The 23,286-nt window shown below is 42.0% G+C and overlaps 2 protein-coding genes across 14 annotated transcripts in view; one reads left to right on the top strand and one right to left on the bottom strand.

The window, feature by feature from the left end:
* LOC131693856 (protein melted) overlaps window positions 1–12,352 on the top strand; it is a 54,112-nt gene extending 41,760 nt beyond the window's left edge. For all 3 annotated transcript variants that reach the window (XM_058982080.1, XM_058982077.1, XM_058982078.1), the window contains 7 exons: window positions 8,179–8,427; window positions 8,497–9,563; window positions 9,628–9,800; window positions 9,855–11,023; window positions 11,086–11,259; window positions 11,323–11,505; window positions 11,589–12,352. In XM_058982080.1, the coding sequence (XP_058838063.1) occupies window positions 8,179–8,427; window positions 8,497–9,563; window positions 9,628–9,800; window positions 9,855–11,023; window positions 11,086–11,259; window positions 11,323–11,505; window positions 11,589–11,663 (3,090 nt within the window). In that variant the 3' untranslated portion in view covers window positions 11,664–12,352. The remainder of the gene's footprint in view (window positions 1–8,178; window positions 8,428–8,496; window positions 9,564–9,627; window positions 9,801–9,854; window positions 11,024–11,085; window positions 11,260–11,322; window positions 11,506–11,588) is intronic.
* A 6,812-nt stretch (window positions 12,353–19,164) lies between these two features.
* Window positions 19,165–23,286, bottom strand: part of LOC131693853 (talin-2) — a 202,212-nt gene continuing 198,090 nt past the window's right edge. For 9 of the 11 annotated variants that reach the window (XM_058982063.1, XM_058982065.1, XM_058982064.1 and 6 more), the window contains one exon: window positions 19,165–20,969. In XM_058982063.1, the coding sequence (XP_058838046.1) occupies window positions 20,474–20,969 (496 nt within the window). In that variant the 3' untranslated portion in view covers window positions 19,165–20,473. The remainder of the gene's footprint in view (window positions 20,970–23,286) is intronic. The other 2 variants (XM_058982070.1, XM_058982071.1) reach the window with 2 other exon arrangements.

The following is a 23,286-nucleotide window of genomic DNA, read 5'->3' as shown; positions in this document are numbered from 1 at the left end:
TCATGTAAATTTGGTGAGATCAACCCAATTTATTGTTATTTTATAGTTCATTATATAATTCATACCATGTCATAATTATTAGATCCACTTATCCACTTCCCATTTTCCTTCCCTACTAACAAATTCATCCCTCCGTAATACCTATGAAGATTGCGTGGGTTTCCTGTATCTTCTAAAGTAGGTATACAACTAACATTCCCTTCCCTTTAACGATCGTAAGGACATGGCCAGGTGTGCAGTGAACTATACAACATCACTGTATCAGCCACCCATTATGAGTTCGGTCGTTTTTGCTATGCTATGCTATGGTATGCTATGCACGTGAATCATCCATTTCCGGTCAGCATAGTATGAAAAAAAATTCTAACAGAATGTAGTTTTCGTTAATGGTAAATCAATATCATTTACTGGAATTTAGACGATTTCAAGTACAGTAAGATTTCGTTTTTGGCATGCTCCATTTTTGGCAACAAAAAAGCTCCGTTTTTGGAAACATTGTTGTTGTACATAGTAAATCTTTTTAAAAAAAAGCTCAATACACATTTTGTTGTAATAATTGATATCACTTTTGATTTTATTTCCAAACATGAGAGTCATATTTGCTATATTTTATGAGGGGCGGGTACAGCGAATAAAATTAAATTAGCTGATTTTTTCTATCATTTCATTCCATTTTACATATGCTTATATAATTAATATTCTTGCAACATTTATGATGTCACAAATTGAAAATAAAAGCTTTTAAAGTAAGGTTCCGTTTTTGGCACGGTTCCAGTTTTGGTAACTGAAAAAAAATCCTTGCCAAAAACGGAATCCTACTGTACGTCATTCTCCACCAGTTACCCTGTACTTTGTCTTGTCTGAGTTTATAGTCAGTCCGATTCTCACAGCCTCCCTTTTAAAAGGCAAAAATGCCTCTTCCACTGCTCTGCGATCAACGCCAATGTTGGTGTAGCTCGCGAAGTGAAGAAGCATGTGCGATATCGTGATGATGGTTCCGTTTCTTTGCACATCAAATCTTCGTATTGCACCTTCGAGCAATATGTTGAACAATAGATTAGAGTTTGCAACGCCCTGTTTCAATCCATTGAACGTAACAAACAAGTAGGATGTCTTTCTGGTTATTTTGACACTTGATTTTAAGGTTGAACAGAGAATGAGCAAAAATCGAAAACGAAAAAAGCAGTTGTTTTCCATACCCTGTGTTAGATTTTCATAAACATCAATCAGCATTACTGTAACAACATTCTACATACGCTCATCGATTTTTATGAAGATCTAACATACGGTATGTAAAAAAACTCCCGGTGATAAGTTGAACGTTTCAGCACTTATAAAATTACAAACGCAGTCTCAAGCGTGAACCTACAAACTCCTACGATTGCGCGATCATGAATCAATCACTTCCGGTAGTCTCTATTCTCGGTACCAACAGTCTCGTCAGTGATTTTCAACCGGGGGTAAATTAAGCCCCAGGGGTGAATTAGACTAATGTAAGTGGTGAATTAGGCAGGGTAAATTTCAACTGATCTGACAGGGTGGTTAGCAATTTTCACCGAAGGGGTACATGATAAGGATCAAAATATGGAAAGGGGTACATGGAACGAAATAGGTTGAAAACCATTGGTCTAGGTCCATACCTTCAATTGGACCAATTAAAAAAAAGGAAGTTTTCATATCCACTAGACAATACGTTTCATGGCAACATGACCGGGAACTCTAGTGATACGGGGTAAATCACTTCCTGTCAGAATGTGATCAGTACACCGAAAACCAAATATCAGAATGACAGTCCGCGTGGCCATCCAAGGACACATGCGAATATGTGAATGGTCACCGAGTTACAAAATCGAATTTATACACGTGAGCAACACGTCAACATGCGAAGGCTAAAGCCCTATGCGATGATCTACGCACACCTACGCCCGCGATCACACAACTTGATTACACTCCGGTAATAAGGGTTACGTTTTAGTACTTATGAAGTTACAAACGCGGTCTACTTCCTGAGTAAGGAAGGATGACACTGACTTAAAATGGTGAGTGGGCTAACAGCACGGTTGCCTCCGGCCCTTCAAAACCTTGGCACTACTCCTCATGAAGGACAGTGTCAACCCTAGCATGGCCTTCCTCCTCGCATAGATAACCATGAGATCACAAGAGGCGACTATGTACAACGAGTGGAGATAACGGCCCGGAGTTGGGACCCAGCAAAATGGAGACATTCAATAAAACAAATTAGGAGGACGCGATTGCGTTTGCAAGGAGCGATAAGCTGCAGAGATCACCGGTTACGCCACTGGTAGCTACAGCGAGTTCCAGTAGAGGCTTGGTACAGAGTGAGTCACGAGGAAATCAGCGTGTGATGAGATTACTGAGCCGAGTGTTTACCCCGAGATTAGGTAGCGACACCGCCCATAATAAGTGAGTCGTACTTGACGGAGGTGAGAAAAAAGATCAACGAGCTCTAAGAATTCGTGAAGGACGAGTACAATGTGTAAACCAAGGTGAAGCAGCTAGTAACGAGTATTAAATCGCCCGTAACAGCTGCTGAACACGAGCAGAAGGCGCTCTGGATGAGAGCTGAATCAGCCGAAAATGCTCTGATGGAAGCCGCAGAACACGCGACGGCAGAAACTGAGGTGACATCGAACAGTCTTAACAATACTCGCTCAGAGAAGAGTGAGAGACACGACGGCGGGAAAGAGGTCTCGAAAAAGCAGAATAGCGAGCTGTAGGACACCAGCGACCAAAGGAACGTTGGGAAAGACCGTAACTGGTACATCGTGGGAAACAGGCAGGCGACGCAGGGGGAACGGAAACAAAAGGAAGAAATAAGAAGTAACAAGAGAAGAAAGAGAAACGGAAGCCTTCCCGGGAGAGGTACAAGGGCACTGATCATCGAAGCGAACGATACTACGTCGAGCTGAAGAAGGATCCTTCCGTCAAGAACTCGACCTACCGCGAGCTCGTTGCTAAATTCTTGGGCCGCGAAGCGAACATGAGAGCCCAATCACAGAAAACCGCAGTCGAGTGCAATGGTCTAGACGAGATAACGACCGTAGAAGAACTGAGGGGTGCAATCTAGATGTGCCGGCGACTATCCGGATTTAAAAATCGTACGGATGCACTCAAACAGCAGCGATTCGATTACCGGTGGCCGTTGCCAACAAACTAGCGGAGATTGGCAAGATAAAGGTGGGATGGTCGGTATGCTCGCTGTAAGTCACTCCACGATTTACCAACCAAATAAAGCAATGCTGCAGGTGCTTGAACCTTGGGTATCAGGCTAGAAACAGCAAGGCCCGGGTAGGTCTGCACTGTGTAGAAGATGCGTAAAAAAAGGCATGTTGCTAGAGACTGCACAAAGCAACCAAGGTGCATGATCTGCAAACTGGATGACAGAAATGACCACACAACGGGCGGCTTCAAATGCTCTGCGTACAAAAAGGCGAAGGCAGGTCAATGATGGTAGAGATAACCCAGCTTAATCTCAATCATTGCTACATTGCACAGCAAGTGTTGTGGCGGTGGACAACAGAAACGAAGTGCAACGTTGCAATTATTGCAGAGCCGTATCGTGTTCCTCCCGATAACGGTAATTGGGTGGTGGATAGTGTAGGGATGGTTGCAATACAAGTAATGGGCGGTTTTCCTGCCAAGATGTGATAGATAACACACGAAGGCTTCGTGATCATCAGGATCAACAGCGTATTCGTCTGTAACTGCTATGTTCTCCCGAGATGGACACCAGAGCAGTACAATCGGATGCTGGACGCACTAATCGACTCGTTAGGCGGACGAACGCCGGTTGTTATAGGAAGAGACTTTAACGCTTGGACCGTGAGTGGGGTAGCAGGCTAACCAACGCAAGAGGTTACAGCTTGTTAGAAGCCTTGGGGAAGCTAGATCTAAGACTGCAACGAAGGTTCCGTAAAGAAGGGTCGGGAATCCATCATCGACATAACATTCTGCAGTCCATCGCTGTCGGATAACACGAATTGGCGAGTTAGTGAGCAGTTAGTTAGCGACCACTAGGCGATCCACTACACTATTGGTCGGCGGAATTGAACGGTAACGCGGAAAGTGAGGATTGGCGAGCGGAAGTGGAAAATAAAGCACTTCGACAAGTACCTATTTGTGGAAGAACTTCGTGCTGCCAGCGTCACTTCAATTCTGGGTGCCGATGAGCTGTCGGAAACAGTAGCGAGGGCATGTGATGTAATATCGAGTAAAATATCGAGGAAAATGGAGCCGAGGAACTACCGTCGTTCGGCGTACTGTTGGAACGAAAGGCTAAGCATCCGCCAGGCTGTCTGCCTGTTTTAAAACCAAAAGATGGATTCAGAAAACTGAGGTAGTCAGAGAAGAGTGTAAGAAAACAGTTCGTGCGGTCAGGGCCAGTTTTAAACGCGAGATAGTGCCACAGAGAACAGACATATAAGCTAGAACAAACTTTCCCGAATAACCTGTGTAAACATTTAAATGAAAATACGTTGAAAATCACCATCGCATACAGGTTCGCATGCGTAAGTCACCATTTTATCCAAGTTTGCATACAAGTCCCGTATAGCGCCGACCAAAGACAAGTTGCTACTTGCTGTTGTCATTTCAAAGCGACAGTTTAATTTCTTACACAAGTTGAAAACTTTACTTGTATGTCAGTTCTCAGTGATAATGCTAAGCAAGGTCTCTTGCTTAGAGGAGCTGTACAGAGAAGTACCCCCTAACCCCTTGGGCAATACTTACCGTGTCGTGTTGGCCAGGATCAAGGGTCCAATGATGCCAGTCGAAATGTTCGCTGACAAAATGAAATTTATCGTGGAGGTTCTTTTCTCGAAGCGTGACCTAACCGCTTGGTCACCTACATCGTACGTCGAAACAGACGGTGGAAATGCTGGCGACAATCGAGTTTCCAATGACGAGCTCCTTATAGTGACAAAAGGGTGAAAGCGAAGAAAGCTTCCGGATCGGATGGTATCCCCAAAGTGGCACTGAAGACTGCGATTCTTGCGTTTCCGGACATGTTCAGGATAGTCCTACAGAAATGCCTGGACGATGACTACTTTCAGGATAGATGGAAGATCCAGAAGCTGGTGTTGCTGCCAAAACCAGGGAAATCCCCAGGAGATCCAGCATCGTATCGGCCTATATGCCTACGCTGAAAGTGAGAACGGACTATCGCAGAGGCAGTTCGGGTTCCGGTGATCGCGAGCGCGGAGAAAGCATTGAAGCAAAAGAGAAGGTGTAATCGCTACTGCGCCGTAGTAACGATCGCCGTGAAGAACGTGTTCAACAGTGCCAGCTGGGGGCGATCGCTGTAGCGCTGCACAGAATGCGGGTTCCGGACTATCTGTGAAAAGTTCTGAAAAGTTACGTCCAGAACCGAGTACTGGTCTACGAAACGCACATGGGCAGAGATCACGGTGGGAGTAACTTAGGGCTCGATACTTAAGATCGTCGGCTTTGCAGATGACGTTGTCCTGACGATAACCGGCGAGACCCTTGAGGAGGTGGAGATGTTGACGCCAGAAACGATAGCCATCATGGAAACCTGGATGGTTGACGCCAAGTTATAGCTGGGTCATCACAAGACAACCGTAAAAAATCCAGCGTCGGGGCTAAATCTATCCCATCGATGCGTGCGCTGAAGCGATAGGTGTGATGGTCGACGGTCGGTTAAACCACAACAGCCATGTCGACTATGTACGTGAGAAGGCTGCGAGGACAAATAATGCGTCGGTAAGGATCATGCCGAATAACGGAGGAGCAAGAGGCAGCACGAGACGTCTCCTGGAGGGTGTCTCATCCTCAATGGTCTGAGCTGCTGCGCTGAACTCTAAGCGTAACCGGACGAAGTTGATGAGCACGTTTCGCCTAATGGCTGTTCGTGTCGAGAGTGCATATATAATGATATCGTCGAAGGCGTTATGCGTAATTACTGGGATGATCCCTATCTCTGAAACTCTCGGACGGTGTAAACTAGATCCACCGCCGGGGACCAGTTGAGTAGTACGCGACGTAGCTCCGGGTTCCGGTCGTCGGGGCGCCAGTGAACGTCAGATAGGATGTCAGACTTCATCGTAATCTCCAGACAGATCTCGACACCCTACCTGGTAGCTAGTGAGTAGACAAGATCCGCCGCCGGTGATTAGAACGAGTAGTCAGCGTTGAATAACTGGCAGTGGGTCGTTGGAGCGCTAATGAACCGGAAGCTACGCACTACCCGGAATCACTGGGCAGACCTCAGCACTTACGGGTTGGCCCATTAAGTAGGCTGGGTCCACCGCCGGCGACTAGATCGAATAGGTCGGGGCGAAGCAGGAAGCCAAATGGCTTTACAGTAGGGTAGATTCTCCGCCGTGGTCTATCCGACTAAATCGTGACAAAAATAAGAGCTAATTAGTTTACTAAGCAGACACCGGTATCGAGAGAAATTCCGCCTCCAGGGAACTCTCAGTCGGATTAGGGTAGTTCATCGCCAGATAATATCCGAGTAGATTTCGATAAAGCTGGGAGCTAAATGGCTCAAGGAAGCGGGTATCGGTGTCGGGAGAAATTCTTCCGTCGGGGAACTGTCAGTCGGTGTAGGGGAAGGCTCTCTGGGTTGAGAGCTAAATGGCGACGCAACAGATAGAGACAAGAAGCAAAAAAAAGAGGAAAGAAGCAAGTGAAGAATAGTCCAATATTGAATTAAAACTCAAAGTTCGTGCTATTTAATGAGCCAAGTAAGACTCCGGGATAGAGCAGAAGAGAGAGGTGCGATGAAAGCACAATCCCCCCCAAGTAATACCTTGATGTACTTCCGTGGGGAGGAAGGGCGAAAAAAGAGTAAGGAGTCTTAGAAAAACCTGTTTTAATCCACCTAGCGGTGCAATTGTGCCTTTCTCATTTCTCTAAACTATGGCACGGAGACTTTTTATGTTCAACATAATCGTGGAAATGTCCATTACATTCTTAGTACACTTTGCACTTATACACAATGGCATGCCAGCCACGAACTTGATGAGCTACGTGTCGACGGTGAAACACTTGAAACAAAAAAATATCATACTTCATTAGCCTAATCAGCATTAGATCAATGTTATCTGCTTGCTAACTCATTTTGTCATGCGGGGGTGGGTATGTGAGGAGGGCGAAAGTCCCATGAACGAACGACTCCCCAGCTTAAATTGGTATGCTTTGTGATATAGTGGTGGTTTAAAGATGATGGGGTTGAAAGGGAGGGGTATGAGGGCTGGATGGGGTGGTGGTCTGAGGGGTGATTTAAGGAGATTTTTAAAGGAGGGGCGCGAACAGTAGAGGGGGGGTGTAACCCCTCTCCGTAAACCATCAACTACGCCCCTGTTAAAATCCAGAAACCCTAAACGAGTCGAAAAAAAAATTTGGCCGGGATTAGGTTGACGTTTTTCAGAGTGATTGCATAACCTTTCTATATGAGAAAGGCAAAAATGTGCCAAAATCCAAAAAAGTGAATCGTAGTCAAATTTTTTTTTCGAGTTTGCATCAAATCTCGACGTTTCATGCACCTTGAACACATTTAGCATCAAAAATAAAAATTCAGTTTTTCCTATAGTTTATATGAGAAATTTCTGTGTGGCCGCACTCTGAAACCCGTAATTCCGGAACCAGAATTCCGATCGATCCAAAATTCAATAGCAGCCGATGGGAAGGTTGCACCTTTCATTTGAGACTAAGTTTGGGCAAATCGGTCCAGCCATCTCTGAGAAAAATGAGTGACATTATTTGACACATACGCACATACATACACACACACACACATACACACACACACATACACACACACACATACATACACACACACATACAGACTTTTCCGATCTCGACGAACTGAGTCGAATGGGATATGACACTCGGCCCTCCGGGCCGGGATTAGGTTGCCGTTTTTCAGAGTGATTGCATAACCTTTCTATATGAGAAAGGCAATATATGAGAAAGGCAAAAAAGAGTAAGGAGTTTTTATTCGTTAGGCACGAAAGTGAGTCGTGAGTGTGTTCCAATATATTACAAGTCAGGTTTTTGAAGCTTTTCAAACCTTGCTATACAAAAGACTCGAGAGCTAAAGTGCTAACTTCAAATTTCAAATTGATATTTGTTTTTGTTTATATTATAACATTTTATTTCGATTTTTTTTCCTAATTACCTGTTAACTTTTAGCTCGAGGAGATCTCAACCATAATCAGCCAGGAAGACTACCTCCAGAATAGCAATGATCAGTCGGTGATCGAGATCTGTATAAATCGGGTTACATCATGCATCAAAAAGTCCAACACTATAGAGAAACACTGCGCCGGACTGGTGAGTCTCCTCGAGACCTGCCTGAAGTACAATCTGAAACCGTCCAGCCGAGAAACAGATCCACCACACGCAAAGATTTCGTCCGACATTATTTCCAGTATTTTTCTGGTAATTTAACTATGAATTAGATAAAATTTCTTTTTTTTTTTTTGCAACACTATGACATTACATTTACAGAACTACAACAAAAAGCACGTGATGGAAGTAACACTACCAGTAGCGGTAAAATTTCTTAACAAGGGCAACCTGGAGTTGTCCCGAAACCTAGCCAGCTACCTCTCTTCAGCAGCAATCGAGTATTCGTATCTACTGTCGCCCCACGTACAACTGATCTTAGAATCACTGCTCAACGGAAACTACGGCCTGTGTCACGTCCTCTCGCAAATCTACGACGCTGCCTCGGAACCGATCAATGACGAGGCGAAAAGGTTCGTGGAAATCATTCCTAAATGCGAACATCAGGAACAGATAGTGGTCCTACAGCTTCTGGTAGCCATCGCCAAAACCAAACCGTCCTCTTTGCTCGAAAGCATTCCTCAGTTGTTCGAACTAGCACAAAAACCGTCAATTTCAACGGCAGTAATGCTGGTGATCCTAAAACTAGCTGAATTTAAACCAATCAAAATGAGTGAATACACCGAATCTGTGAAAAATGTGGCTCAAGTGGTACCTCCAACGGTTGGCTTCGCGGCACAGATCCTATCAGCCATTGGAAAATCAAGAAAAGACCGGGCGCAGGTCGCTCTGGATTTTGTTCTGGAGTATCTCCCGAAGGCAGACCGTCCATTGCAAACAATTCTGCTGAACGAAGCTACCAAACTGTGTACCAAGTATCCAGTTCTGTTCACCGACAAAGTCACTTCCGTAGTCCGCCAACGGCAATTGAACAACAGCAACCAGATCAAACAGACCTCGGCTGGGGTCACCATAGTTAATCTTAACTCATCTGCCACCTTACCGGTGACCGCGGTAACTTCGGTGATGACTTCTCCCGTAATGCTCGACAGTCGATCGATCATATCGAAAACGCCAAACGTAGCTGTTTACAGCAACAACGGTAACATCAATGCCAACGCCAATACCAGCAGTCTAGTGTCAACAACCGTCATTAATACCTCGAATGGAACGACGACTTCAACCATTCACCCGGCGCTGCTGACTAATTTCATGAACTCAGCCAACGGTACACCGTCGATGAATGGAGGTGGCAATGCTGCTGTACCACCCACACCGCCACATACTGGGTAAGTTCGGAATGATTTTTGGCTTTTAATTTTCCGTTATCCAAACGAACACTGTGTTTTGCAGGTACACACGTCGGGCGAAACTGGGAGATTCTCGAAGTACCGGTCGGTTACACTCGGGTGGAGGTGGAAACAAAAGCATGACTCGGTTGAATATCGCTGGCGGTTCGGTTGGTGGTTTGCACAAATCTATGACAAGACTAAGCTCATCGCAGCTGATCGGGCAATATAATGGCGGTGAGTAGTTTATTTCTTGAGTTTTGAACACCAACTAATCATAACATTTACTAGATATGGTCACCCTGGACGAGTCCGGCAAGCCCATGCACAGCGCTAGTGGTGTCAGTGGCGGTGCTGGGACAAGCAGTGGAGTTAGTGGAGGCGGTGGCATCGATGGAAGCAGCGCCGGTGGTGGTTCCAACTCGAACAGTAACATCCTAAACAGCCATTCCAGTGGAAATGTGGCGATCGCTTTCGCTAACAAAAATAACAGTGCACAGAACTTTTCCTCACCTATTCCACCACCGCTAAGTCAGCATGTGACCATAACGGGTGAGAACAAATGGGGCATTCCGCAAACGAAAATAACATCCGGCGGTGTTACGGTGACGACATCGCCTACCCGCGGCCAGAGACCATATTCACAAGGTCCCAGTACTCTGATGGGTTCGACTGGGGCACTGGGGAAGAATTCTCTCGGCGGTCTCAACCAATCTACCGGATCAATCGGAATGGTCCAGGTGCATCACGCTTCTCCTGCTTCGCCAACATTGTTCAACAACCATTCCCAGCAGACATCACCACAACTCACGACTCTTTCGCTCAACTCGAATGACGATGCCAACAATCAGGTCAGTGTATCTGGACCTGCGACGGTCACATCACGACGGAACGATAATCGCAGCGTTACGTTGCTAAACGCTAGTAGTGCCGTCAATCAGCGTATGAGCGTGTTCGAGCCGTATCCGATGCGAGATACGATTCAGCATTTTTGCGAGAAACACCTGGACAAAATCAAGGCTTTTACGGAAAGTGTTGCCCAGCGAATACCTCCACCTGCGAAATGCATCATCGAAGAACGACGAGCTAAAAAGATGGCCAAGCTGCATTTTGCCTGTCAGGTGCGGGGTCCGCATTGTCTCTACTCAAGAACGATGTTCACCATGCGGACCCGCAACCCTCGGACTTGGATTCATTTGATGTTTTTGGATCTGCAGGCGAGAGCGCCACAGAATGCACTCAGTAGCTGGGATCCGAGTGTTAGTCGGTTAAAACATTGCTGGGATACCTTGAAATGTGAGAACAAGACTTTCATCACACTAGTCACCAGTGCGTTTCCGAACTGCAAGGAACAGGAAGCTTTGGTCAATGAACTACGCAATGCCGGGTTTTTCGATGTGTTCGAGCTGGGTGCTGTCAGTACGCCGGAAGGGGCAAGCAGCGAGGATTTACAGTTTCAAGTGAGTAACTATTTCAAACGGTCAACTGCGTTTTACTGACCTGAAAATCATTCCCATTACAGTGGGGTTGTTTCCTTTGCAACCATCCGGAGAAAGCGATGGGCTTTCTACACGGCAATAACCAACCCGTCATCGAAGGCCAGCTCAAGGAGAAAAAGGGGAAATGGCGCCTGTTTCGACGATGGCGCACGCGATACTTTACACTGTCGGGAGCTCATCTTTCCTGCAAGGGCTCGGTTAGTTGGTTCGCTTTTAAAAAAATAACTGAGTGCGAGTTTTAATCGTCGTCTCCATTTCAGACCGGTGGCGAAAGTATTGACGTCAACCAGATTCGCTCCGTCAAGGTTTCCCGCGGGGCGAGAAACATTCCGAAAGCATTTGAAATCTTCACCGGCGATCAAACGCTGATTCTGAAACCGAAGGACGGTAACAAGGCGGAAGAATGGGTCCAATGTCTGAGCATTGTGCTGGCACATTCACAGGTAAGTCACGTTGGTTAAAAGTTCAGTTTGAACTCGAACGGTTGAATCTTTCATTGAACATAATACACAATTGGTACCAACAGGCACGCGATAGTCCAACCGCCCGTACCAATAGTCTTCCCGCCCGCAGCATCGGCAACAGTCGGACTGTATTCTGAACATATCACAAACACATCAGTACTTTAAACGTAGAACCTAAAAGACTTGAGAAGTTTTGAAATATCATGTACTTAACGAAACAGCTAGAAAGCATTTTCTTTCATATTGTTTATTTTGAGCAACGAGAGCAAACTCACAATGCATATTGTAGAAAGTTACATAAATTATCGACAATCTTAATAAGGTGATAAACAAGTAAACATATTTTCTCACTAAGTAGCAATAATCGATAAGCCAACTCATACAATGCCAATAAAACAATGTGTCAATTTTAAATTGATTTCAACAAACTGATAATCTGCATATCAAATGAAAACAGAGCTTCTAATACATCCTGTGAAACATAATGGATAGGAGTTCGTTTTTCTCGAGTATACTTTAATGATAATGAAGACTATTCGTTGCCTAATTTTACTAAAAGTTAACTGAAAAGAGAAATAAACTAAATCGAGAGAAAAGTTTAATTTAACACTCCGCCCTTCCAGCTATTGACTAGTCTGTAAGGTCTATGAACACAAACATATATAAATTTGTAAGGAATCGATTTTGTTAAGTTTTTACAAATCTATACTGTAGTTGTCTAGCAAAGAAAGGACACATTTCGGACAGAATGTTTACGATTATTTATTGAGAAAAGTGAGAATATATTAATCCAATGAAATAGATGTTTGCGACGTGTTGAAGGTTACAGTGTATTGTTGTTATAGAGAAATCCATTTCGCGGATGGTTTCTGGGAGGTGGGTCCAGAGGGAGGGTCTTGGGGGTCCGGACCCCCCCCCCCCCCCCGAAAATTTTTAACTTCTTGAGAAATTTTAAAATATTTATTTTAATTTAATTTCAAAATTATTCCAAACCAGATTCGATTACCAAAACTGATTTTAATTAAATGAGGATATTACATATTACGTATTGTACAATGAACATTTCGAAGTCGAAATTTTGGACCCCCTCCGAAATTTTTTTCTGGATCCGCTCCTGGAGGGGGGTGATTATGCAAGGGTAAAATAATTTCGTCCTTATAAGATCTAGTTTATAAGATCTAGTTTTATGAAAAGATTAAAACGAAAACTGTCTTATTATGTTAAAACTTTTGCTTAGCGAATAACGGTTCATCGTCGTTCCCCAAGAGTTTATACAGTGAAATTTCAATGATGATTTTTACATCTCAAGTAGTTTGGATTGTAATAAAGCACACGACAGCCACTTATTATAACTTTATTCACAACTAATTACAAATGCAAGAAGTTCGTTTCAAAGAAAATTCGATTCTTTTGGGGAGCAAAGATCATAATAACATTACTTATTTATTCCTCTCAATGATATCTTAAATTATGTAAAAATACTCAGTTGCGATTTAGTTTTAATTTGCGTGCAAATTTCGAGTACTGTTCAAAAAATCGGCAACTTCTATTTGCTGGTCTAAAATTATTTGTTCCTGGTCTGCCCGCCATTTGCCTTTTTGTCATTTTTTTCGTTTTTTTTACGCAAAATAACAAAAAATATAAGTTGAATTATTACGACCACACCTTCCATTGAACTACCTTGACCCCTATCCTTTTGCTGGGATAACTGTCAAAAAGGCTAACCCAAGTGGCTAAATTAACTGTCAAGGAAGACCGATAGTGCCAAACGAGGATATGTAATTAATCAATTAAAAATTACACCAAAGTTTTAAGGGTTGTACATAGGGTAGACGAGCCCTTATTCATCTCATTAGTAAGGATGTCACACTATTTCGTCGATAACTCGCCTTAGAGTGACTGGATTGCGCGTAAATAGATACCATCATTTGCAGAGCCGTAGCGTGATTTGCGTGAGGGGCAAATATATTTTTGATTAAATTGGACGTATATTTAAAGCACGGGACTGGAAGAAAAAGTATTTTTAATATTAAGACCCACGGTATTCAAGACGGTCCTGACTCCTGCGGTGGAACACAAAGTGTTACGTCGTCGGCAAACTTTAAGGGGTTATATATGTTGAGGTCGGCTAAAAATCTCTTAAGAATGTTACCTCAAATTTTTATAGAGATCGGAGCAGTGGACGCAAAGTTATAGCGTTGTTAATCTTGCTCCCTTATGGAGGTGTTGCTTATACTTGAAACTTTAAACGCGATTTTCTCGAAATCATGTTTCCCAAAAGCGTCTTTGCGGTGAATACGATTGCCGGGAAAGTTTTCAACCGATCTCAAAACTTTTTTTTTTTTTGACTTGTTCGTAATTTAACTGCCGTGTCCTTGAACGATTCCATTTTTTCGTCAAAATTTTCAATTATCGTTATGAATTTTTTAATAATTTTTTTCAAGTAAAAATAGTGATTTTTTGGAAAAATCGTCCCCGTTTCCAAAAAGAGGATTTTTTTAATCGATCGTTTAAGGACACCATACATATACCAATGACTTTTTTTAGTTTGATGGTTTCTGTTGAGCTGTTGGGCTGGAATCGTAGTCACGGCAAACCTCTTTGAAAAAACGCGTTTTGCGGAAATTGCTATAGCTTCGACAATTATTAATATTTTTTTATTTTCTCAAGTGGATTTTGCAAATTGGACATTGCACTACGCTAAACGAATAACAAGAATTTCAGAAAAATATGGCTACATACCTTTATAAAAATTCAAACTTTTCGCTTTTTTCCCGCATCTCAACATATATAACCCCTTAAGCTTGCTCATATGACATTATTCCATGCTGTTCAAAACTTTCTTCTTTCAGCGTCTTGCTCGTTGCAAGATAAAAACAAAAAATTGACTCACTCTTAGTCGATAAGAAAAAGAAAAAAAGGGAATCTTCGCCACCCTTTGATCGGCAGCTACTACGCGATTTGGTTTGTGGATGAAGCGGTTGTGCAACGTCGCGACACGGATCCCCAGGATCCCGAAGCTGCAGTTCTCTGTGAACTTTAGATCATGAGTGGTAACGTGCTTCCAATTCACCTGGAATTTGTGCAGAACCTGGGCGTAACCTGTGCTGCAGTGGCAACCGTAAAATGTTTAGGATACCGACTTACACCTAGAGGCCATCCGTCTCAACATCAGAACCTCCAAGGTATCAGAGATTTGAGAGTCGGATCTCGAACAACCGTGCCGCTATTAGAAGGCTGGCTGTATACAGAGACGGCAAAAGGTCGGCGAAATTAAGTGCGATCATTGCTCCTACTGAGCTTCGCATGCTAGGAGCTCACCAGATGACGAAAAAACGCGACACACCAATACAGCAATAGTGTCTTATCAAAATGGCTATGGCGTTACACTTCTATGACCAAATCAGCCACAAGACGCCCAATTTCAGCGAAGGTCTACGAATATCACTAGCTTTTGAAACAGTATTTGGGAGGTCCCCGGACAATATCGCGAAGCTGTCTCCGTCGAAACCAATTATGTATGCGAGGGTACATGGTACCTTAGGAATTGGGTGTTACGCGAACCCCGCTTGTCGTCGGATATCATCACCTGTGGGACCACAATTCTCCTCCCCAAGGACATACCAATAACCTGTCTAACAAGTCTGCACAAGATCATGAGAAAATTTATCACTACATTCGTAGGGGCCCACTGTGAGAACAATAGCATCTTGATAGAGGAGCAGAAGGGATGCAAGAAAAACACATAAGACTGGAAAGATCAAGCCATCATCGATGCAGGAACCTTAGTATGGCCTATATCGATTACAAGAAGGCAAGAAGGCATACAACTCCCTACTGCACTCGCTCGTCATTAAGGTGTTGAAGATGTATAATGTTTATCCCATAGTCTGCTGTTCGTGTGGCAGGTGATGGAGAGGGGGACGGCAACACGTAGAAATATCAAGATCTATGCTGACTCGACAGAACGATTGGGTGTAATCATCAAACTAGCCGACATCGGCATCGCGTTTGGTCCAGAGAAATGCCGATCTGTTCAGCTACTATCAGGGCGATTGGTCGACACAGGGGGCTGCGAGATCGATGAAGGCGAGATGATTCGGGAGACGACTCGTGGCGAATCGTATCAGTATATCGGATTCCTGCAGCTCCCCGGGATTCGGCACATCGACATTCGGCAACTTAAACTCCGAAATAACGTTCTTAAGTCAAGTGAACTGTATTTTGAAACCTTCTTGACCTATAGTTTCGGCGTCATCAAATAGAGGAAGGCGTTTAGAAATAGCGGGAATGTGCCATCCTCAGTCGGCGCTGGGGAGATTCACATTGCCACAGGATGAAGGAGGACAAAGAATACGGCATCCAGGTAATATGTGTCGCGCAGGTGCTACGACTGTGAGAATAATATGTGGAAAATGCCAACCGACATGGAGTAGACCAAGTAACCTTAGCTGAAATTTGCAGACTACGGAGGAGAAGATTGCAGAATGGACGCAGAAAGCTGTGCACGGTGCCCATCCACACCATTTGGAGAAGCCGTACGTCGACAAGGCTGAATCTAACCTGTGGTTCAAGCGAGGTAAGCTCTCTTTAGCGATCGAGTCCGACATGACTGCCATCCACGACAGGATAATACCGTCGAGGAATTGCAGGATGTATGTTTGCCACCAAGACGTCGAGGATATATGCAGGATGTGCCATTCACCGCACGAGACCTGGGACTACATTATGGCAGGTTGCTGCGTACTAGTCATCGCTGCCTATACCGAGCGTGACAACAGCGTTGTTAAGATTTTGCACCTGCAACATGGTCTTTTGGAAGAGATTGTGCCGAGATACTTTTATCTGTCTGTCTGTGCCTGTTCTGGCAAATACCCGTTTCAAGCTGTACTGGGATCACACTGTTGTATCGGACCAATTCCTACAGCACAACCGCCCAAATATACTAGTCTATGACAAGGTTCGACGTTGCCGTTCCACTGGACTACCATCTGATAGATACGCATGGTGGAATAATTGCCAGATATCGCCCACTGGCCGTTTACCAATACAAACATGCGCCGTCCCCCCCCCCCCCTTGCTTCTTAGATTGCTACGGCTCTGACCATTTGAGCTAATGCATTGAATAGAGATAGCAGACACTGCTCTAACTAGTGTGTTCAAATGGGTGGGATGAATAGAGCAGCTAAGATGAATTAGGGCGCAGTAACCCTATATATTATTATGATTAGAAAGATGATCTCTATCGGTTTGCGTAATAAAAGAGGATTTTTATTCTTCATTTAATGATCCAATTGTGGAATTCCGGGAATCCGACACTTCCAGAATTGTCGACAGTAGACGGTATATTCAAAGAATGTGATCTAAACCTGCGAATCGAAATAATTTGGTTACAATTTCAATAAATTTGTAGTCTCTGAAGTATTACGATGTAACGGTTTATATGGGAAATTCCAGTGTGACGTTACCTAACTAACCTGTGTTACGTTTATTATGGACGTAGCGAGCATTGCAAACCTAAGTCTACGTATAATTTCTAGTAGATCGAAAAAAAAATATTTAAAAGAAATACACCATTATTTATTAACGTTAGGAAAAGAAAAAGAATATCATGACTGTATTAAAAGTTTAGGTATAATTTTACAAATAATTCACACGCGAGTTCATTATAAAGTGCGCATCGTTGGCTAGCATGCTGCGGCCGGGTTGGGTACCTTCGATGGTTCCGGACTGTCGATCGGGAGCACGATGAAAGCGAAAGCGAGAGAGGAAGGGATTCGCAAACCTTTGAATGCGGCACGTCGGCCGCCCGCTTGATGGTGGTGGTGTGGCGGGCGGTATGGCGACTTAGCTCAAGTTGAAGTGCCGTCTGGCTGCTTATGTTTTCTGGTCGAGGCGACGGCCAGTAGGGTTGTCTCACCGAACAGCGCGATGGTCGGAAAAGCGGGCCCGTATGTTGTTGAACGGTCAAGACGGACTCGAACGAAAACTAGGTTTTTATAGTATCACTGTGTACTGAAGTTCAGGAGTGGTAATTTAACGAGGGAAAGTCGCACTTTTTTGGATCGGGCATTCGCTACCGTCATGATCCTCTAACGTACAGTCCAGACAGAGGTTTCCGGATCAAGACGGTGCGCTTTAAGGTCCATTAGCACTCCACTCCGCGTTCTTTCTCCTGGGTTGCTAACGTGGTCACACAATTTTTCGTGATACACTTCACTTAATTTGGCCCGATGTAGGATGATCTTTTTCGAGATGCCGCGGTTCCGATATACTAGTGTCGACTCTTCGTAGAGTATAAAGTCGAATAGACCTGATCCCTCTCGCTCTCGTTAATTCTTCGTTCTTTCAATCTTCAGATTTTCCAGAAACTGCCATTCCTCCGTTTTTATGAAAACGCAACGGTAGGAGTGCAGCTACTGGAACTTACAGACTGCTCAGTAAAACATGCTAAGTTTGCCTATGATGATTTTGCCTATCTAAAAAAGTAGCTGAGAGTGATTTCGTAATTAGTAGTTCCTATTACGCAATCTCCCTATTACGATCTTATCTGTTCAAACGCGTCAATCTGTTTCGTACAACGGTGATATGTCTTCTTTTCATAGAATAAATTCTGGAGTACCTCAGGGTTCTGTTCTAGGACCATTGCTGTTTTCATTGTTCATTAATGATCTACCCTCGTTTATACTGTTTTTCTTGGTTTATATTTTCGCTGATGGCGTTCAAATTTATTTTTGTTCGAGTGGAAATAATAATACATTTAGAATTTCTAGATTGATAAACCATGATCTTCAAAAAATCATTCAATGGTCACAGCATAATTTGTTGCCTAAAAACCCTTCAAAAATAAAAACAATGGTGATAAGCAAAATCAAAACACCTCCTACTCCTCCACAATTATTCTTAGGCCACCAAATCATTCAATATGTTGAACGTGCCAATATCTTGGGTGTAATTTTCACATCGAACTTAGACTGGAGACCCTTTATTAATGCTCAAGTCGGAAAAATTTATGGTTCATTGAAACAGCTAAATATACTAACAAGATACCTAGATATTCCAACAAAAATGAAAATATTCAAAAGTTTGCTATTTCCACACTTTATATATGGAGATTTTCTTTTCACAAATGCACCTGTTAGCGTAAATTAAAAGCAGCTGCAAATGCCTGTTCTAGATACGAATACAATGTTTCCAGATTTAATCGAATTTCACATTTGCAAAAATATCTTTTTGGTTGTTCTTTTCATAATTTCTACAAGTATCGATCATGCGTTACTATTTTTAGGCTTATTAGAATTAAAAAAAAAAACAAAAATAATTATTCGAGAAGCTGACACCATTAAGAAATACAAGTATCAGAAATTTTTAGATACCTAATCATCAATCAGCATACTATGGTCAATCACTGCACTGTTTGTGAGAGGCATCGCATATTGGAAAAACCAATAGTAAATCAAGTTTGTCCGAATCAGGGATCAAACTTTAGAAGTATTGATGAATATTTATTGATATGCTTGAATTCTTTCACCAAATTGTAACAATAAACAAGGCAAAATGTCTTACGTTACATGAATAAAATAAATCAAATCAAATGACTGTGATATCACACTACCTCGCTTCACTAATATCGCACAGTTTCGATTAAAGCACTTTATTGGTTAAAATTTACTCGTTTTCTATTATACTGCGTTGCTTTGCTTTTATCCAGCGATTAGGTGAAATTCGTACGGGTATGAAAAATAAATCGTTACTCTGCTGTTGTTTAATCGTTTTAGTTAAAATACAGTTATTAATAAAAAAATACTCATTTACTTTCGTTTCGTTATCTTTTACGTTTCATGCTATTACTAGTATTCTGCTGTATTGGCTTGAATCGGTTACAGTTCCGTAAAATTGCTTTTTATTTAGAAAAAAAAATTTTTTTTTTTTCAGTTGTTCATCTTCATAAAAGATTTCGGGACGACTTTGTTACACTATAATACACGCTGTCAAATTTGGCTCTATTGTTATTTCACAAACTATATTGAACACCTCTCTAGCTTTCGGATTATAAAAGTACTATACAGTTTTGATTGCAATAAATAAGTTCTCTTCGTTAGCAGCAGTTTCTGAAGAAAAGGCTAGTTCAAATGCTAAGTAAAATTGTGTTTTTAAAAAAATGTGCGTATTCTTGTTTTTTTTTCTATCAATCTGTCAACACGCACACAAACGAAGAGAATGGCACTCATTTTATGTTGGCAATTTTTTTAATGATTATTTAATAAACATTCGTCGTTCAGTTTTTTTTTTCATTTCAAGAAAGGCAAACGGTGCGTTTTTAGTTAAAATTTATATTGGTATACTTTTGTTATTACTTTCAAAAAACATTTTTTTCTCGGAGAGGCACGTTAGTGGTGTAGAAAATCGGCACTGAAAACAGCTTCAGTAAAACTTTGTTAAATTTAGATGTGCGCGAAAATGAATAACTTTTGTGTAAAACTCGAAAAAAGTTTTTATATTTGTGGCACTTTGTGAATTTGTGTCAAAGACAAAACAACGGATTCGTTTGCAATAATAAATTATTTCTGAAATACAATTTTCTGGAGGCACTACTATTATTGCCGTTTTTTTTCCTTGCGACGGGAAACGTTTTGAAATATACTTAAGTCTATGCTCCTAAGTAGAATCGAGTCCTCCTGTGGAACACGATTAATGTTTGCGTTCTCTTTCCCAAAAAACAGACAAATCTACAGTTGTTAACACTTTTTTTTCTCAACGCAATGGAAGCTATCGATTTGAACCATTTTCTTGCTACTAATACAACAATTAATCCGACAATACAACAGGCACATTTGGGCTTTATTTTATCCCGATCGCTTTCGGTCGCTCAGCTATACATGTAACAACTTTTTTTTCACCACAAAAATTACAACATTTTACCGGTTTAACCTCAAGGATTTATGTTTTACTTCCACCCACTGGAACTGCTGCTGGTGGTTTTCATCGTCGACGAGGACGTGGTCATGTGAATCTTTTTGGTAATGACCTGCTGCTGCTGTTGCTGCTGCTGCGTGGATTGACTGGAGGCAATCCGTTGTTCCAGTTTACTGTTGCTGCTGTCGAGTAGATTAAGCGTACCATTGTTACTACTGCTACTGGGTAGATGATGGTTATTGCTACTGCCACTAATGGGAGCAGCGGTGCTGGTGTTTAGTGGGCTGGTGCGAAATTGCTGATGGTGATTACTAAGACTACTACTGTTGCTGCTAAATTGTTGCTGGTGGAGCAGGTGCTGCTGCTGCTGCTGGTGCGATTGCGGGTGGAGCAAGTGTTGCTGCAATTGTTGCTGCTGCTGTTGCTGGTGATTCTCTAGGTTTAGTTTAGCGAACTGCTGCTCGACATTGATTAGGGTATTAGGGGCTGGATTAGTAGTGGCGGTTGGGAAGACACGGGTTTCGTATCTGTTTTACGAGAAAGAGAGAACAGAAAAAATGGAGGGTTTTAAAACGATGGGTGCCTATTTAGTACCACAGTGCCGTGAATATCGTGTGATGTTAAACTACTGGATGAGTGACATGAATCGTTAGGGGGGACATTTGGTCGTGAGCTGTTTTATTACAAAACTGCTGGTTAGGGTGACACTAAAACGACTATTTTTGAAATCACCCCCAGCCTCGTTCCAAATCATGAAAAAAAATTTGGGCGAAATCGGTTAACCCTAACCCCTCCCCCAAAGAGCCTAAATTTGGTATGGGATTTTTGGCCAAAATATTTAGGGAAACAGAGTTATTAAAGTTTAAAGTTGAATACTGCTGCTTAGCATTCGCAAAACGCGTACTCCGCTTTACTCGTATACCATAAAAAGGGGGAACATTGATCAATTTTTCAAAAAAAAAATTCGAATAACTATCTTGAATTTGCATTTTTAAAACAAGTACTGGTACCCATAGATTGTAAATGTTCTAATTTTTGGGCATTTCATTTCTATTCTATTCTATTCTATTCTATTCTAACCCTTACACAGCCAGTATTGAAAAGCATCCTGGAAAACACTGCAGTTACACTTTAGTGTTTTTCTTGTCAATATTAACATTTGAAGCATATTATATGTAATCTGTCGCAAATATTAAAACGGCCAGGCCTACTGTGCAGAGTTCGTTTTAAAGATGATTCAAATTATACAGTAATTAAATTAATCATTTAATGAATAATCAAACTAGCGAATCCTTTTGAATCTCGAAGGAGGAAGAAACGAGGACAACCGTACCGACCTTTTCAGTTTAAAGGGGATATGATAAATCGTTGGGAGTGACTTGGCTAAGAAGGTCAATGTCACTCCTTTGGTCCTTTGGGATGGGACAGAGGTATTTACACCTTGCCCTGGCTCAGTAAGCCTAGGTTAAAGCGCCTAATTTTTCTAATTTTTGGGCATTTCATTTCGTTTTTCTATAAAAATAAAATTACGTTGTTGTATAGTTTCATTCGTTGTTTTCGGGGTAACTTTGATTAGCAAAATATGTGTATCGAAATGAAAAATAACGCTTCAAATGTTGTGTGAATTGCATATCTACAGGCAATTTCATGGCCCGATATTGTGATGTCTCGAGAGAGAACAAAATTGCTTAGAAGGATATAGCTTACTTTTCTCGAACTTTTTCAGAATAATAGTCGACTTTAAACAGTAATCAACAAAAACCGCGGGTTTTTAAAATGAACTAGTGGACAAAAATATTTACGGTTTTACGGTATTAAGTGATCAGTTCAATTGAAGTTGATTGATTTCAATTATATACAAGGGATTGATTGTACAGATTGAAACGAAGCATGAGAGTTGTATCCTTTTCAATTTGAATTTGTGTTCACAAAAGGTACATTAAATGACGAAATAATCGTTGTCGATAGATGCTGAACAAGTTGAGAATATTATTTATTTTTTGTTTCCAAGATTTTGTTAGAGAAAATCACCTTATCATACGTTACTGACAAAAATCTCATTTGATCAAACTTACCCCTGTGACCAAAGGTATGCGAACTACGTGTAAGTGCAGGGTAAAATTAGGGCAAACTCATATCTCTGAAACGACGTAAAATTGAAAGTTATGATCTTCCACGAAGTTGTAGAGGAATTTTCACTTGAAGGTTTCAATATTTCTCCGGATGGTGACGGTAGTGAACGAATTAATTTATAATAAGTAGTCCTATTTGTACAACGGTAAGAGATTGCCCATTTTGATGTTCTACGAAGTATTGGAGTACTAAACACAACTATCTTTTCATATTTGAAGATCGCAAAATACGACCGCGCGGCAGCGCCTGTGAGAAAAACTAAGGTGATGGCTAATCTGATGTTCTACAAAGTTGTAGAATATTTAAAAGGCTTTTGTGTCTCGTGAAAAAAAATAGAAATATGCCGTGTGGTGTGTATGAAGCTAAACAAATCGCTGGCGAAGAATTTCTTTAACGCCAAACAGGTACCCGTGCGATATTTGAAGGAATTACGATTTAGTAAACCATTTGGCAGATTACGTCGTATTAAAATGAGCAGATATTAGAGACACTGCATTGATAACTTGTCTATTAAAACATCAATAAGTACTCTTTCGAACACAGCCAATAGAATTTATTCTCTCATTTACCTATTCGATGTGAAGCTATGAATCCACTGGTAAAATTTAGAAAAGTTTGTTGATCCCACAACAGATTCATGACAGTGTATTTCAATCACATGCCACAAAAGTTGAGCATGAAAGGGTTAATTCTCAAATGAAAGGTAGTAGT

This window comes from Topomyia yanbarensis, chromosome 3, assembly GCF_030247195.1.
Source record: "Topomyia yanbarensis strain Yona2022 chromosome 3, ASM3024719v1, whole genome shotgun sequence".
In the NCBI taxonomy this organism is placed as follows: domain Eukaryota; kingdom Metazoa; phylum Arthropoda; class Insecta; order Diptera; family Culicidae; genus Topomyia; species Topomyia yanbarensis.
This window is presented reverse-complemented; position numbering and strand designations above follow the sequence as displayed.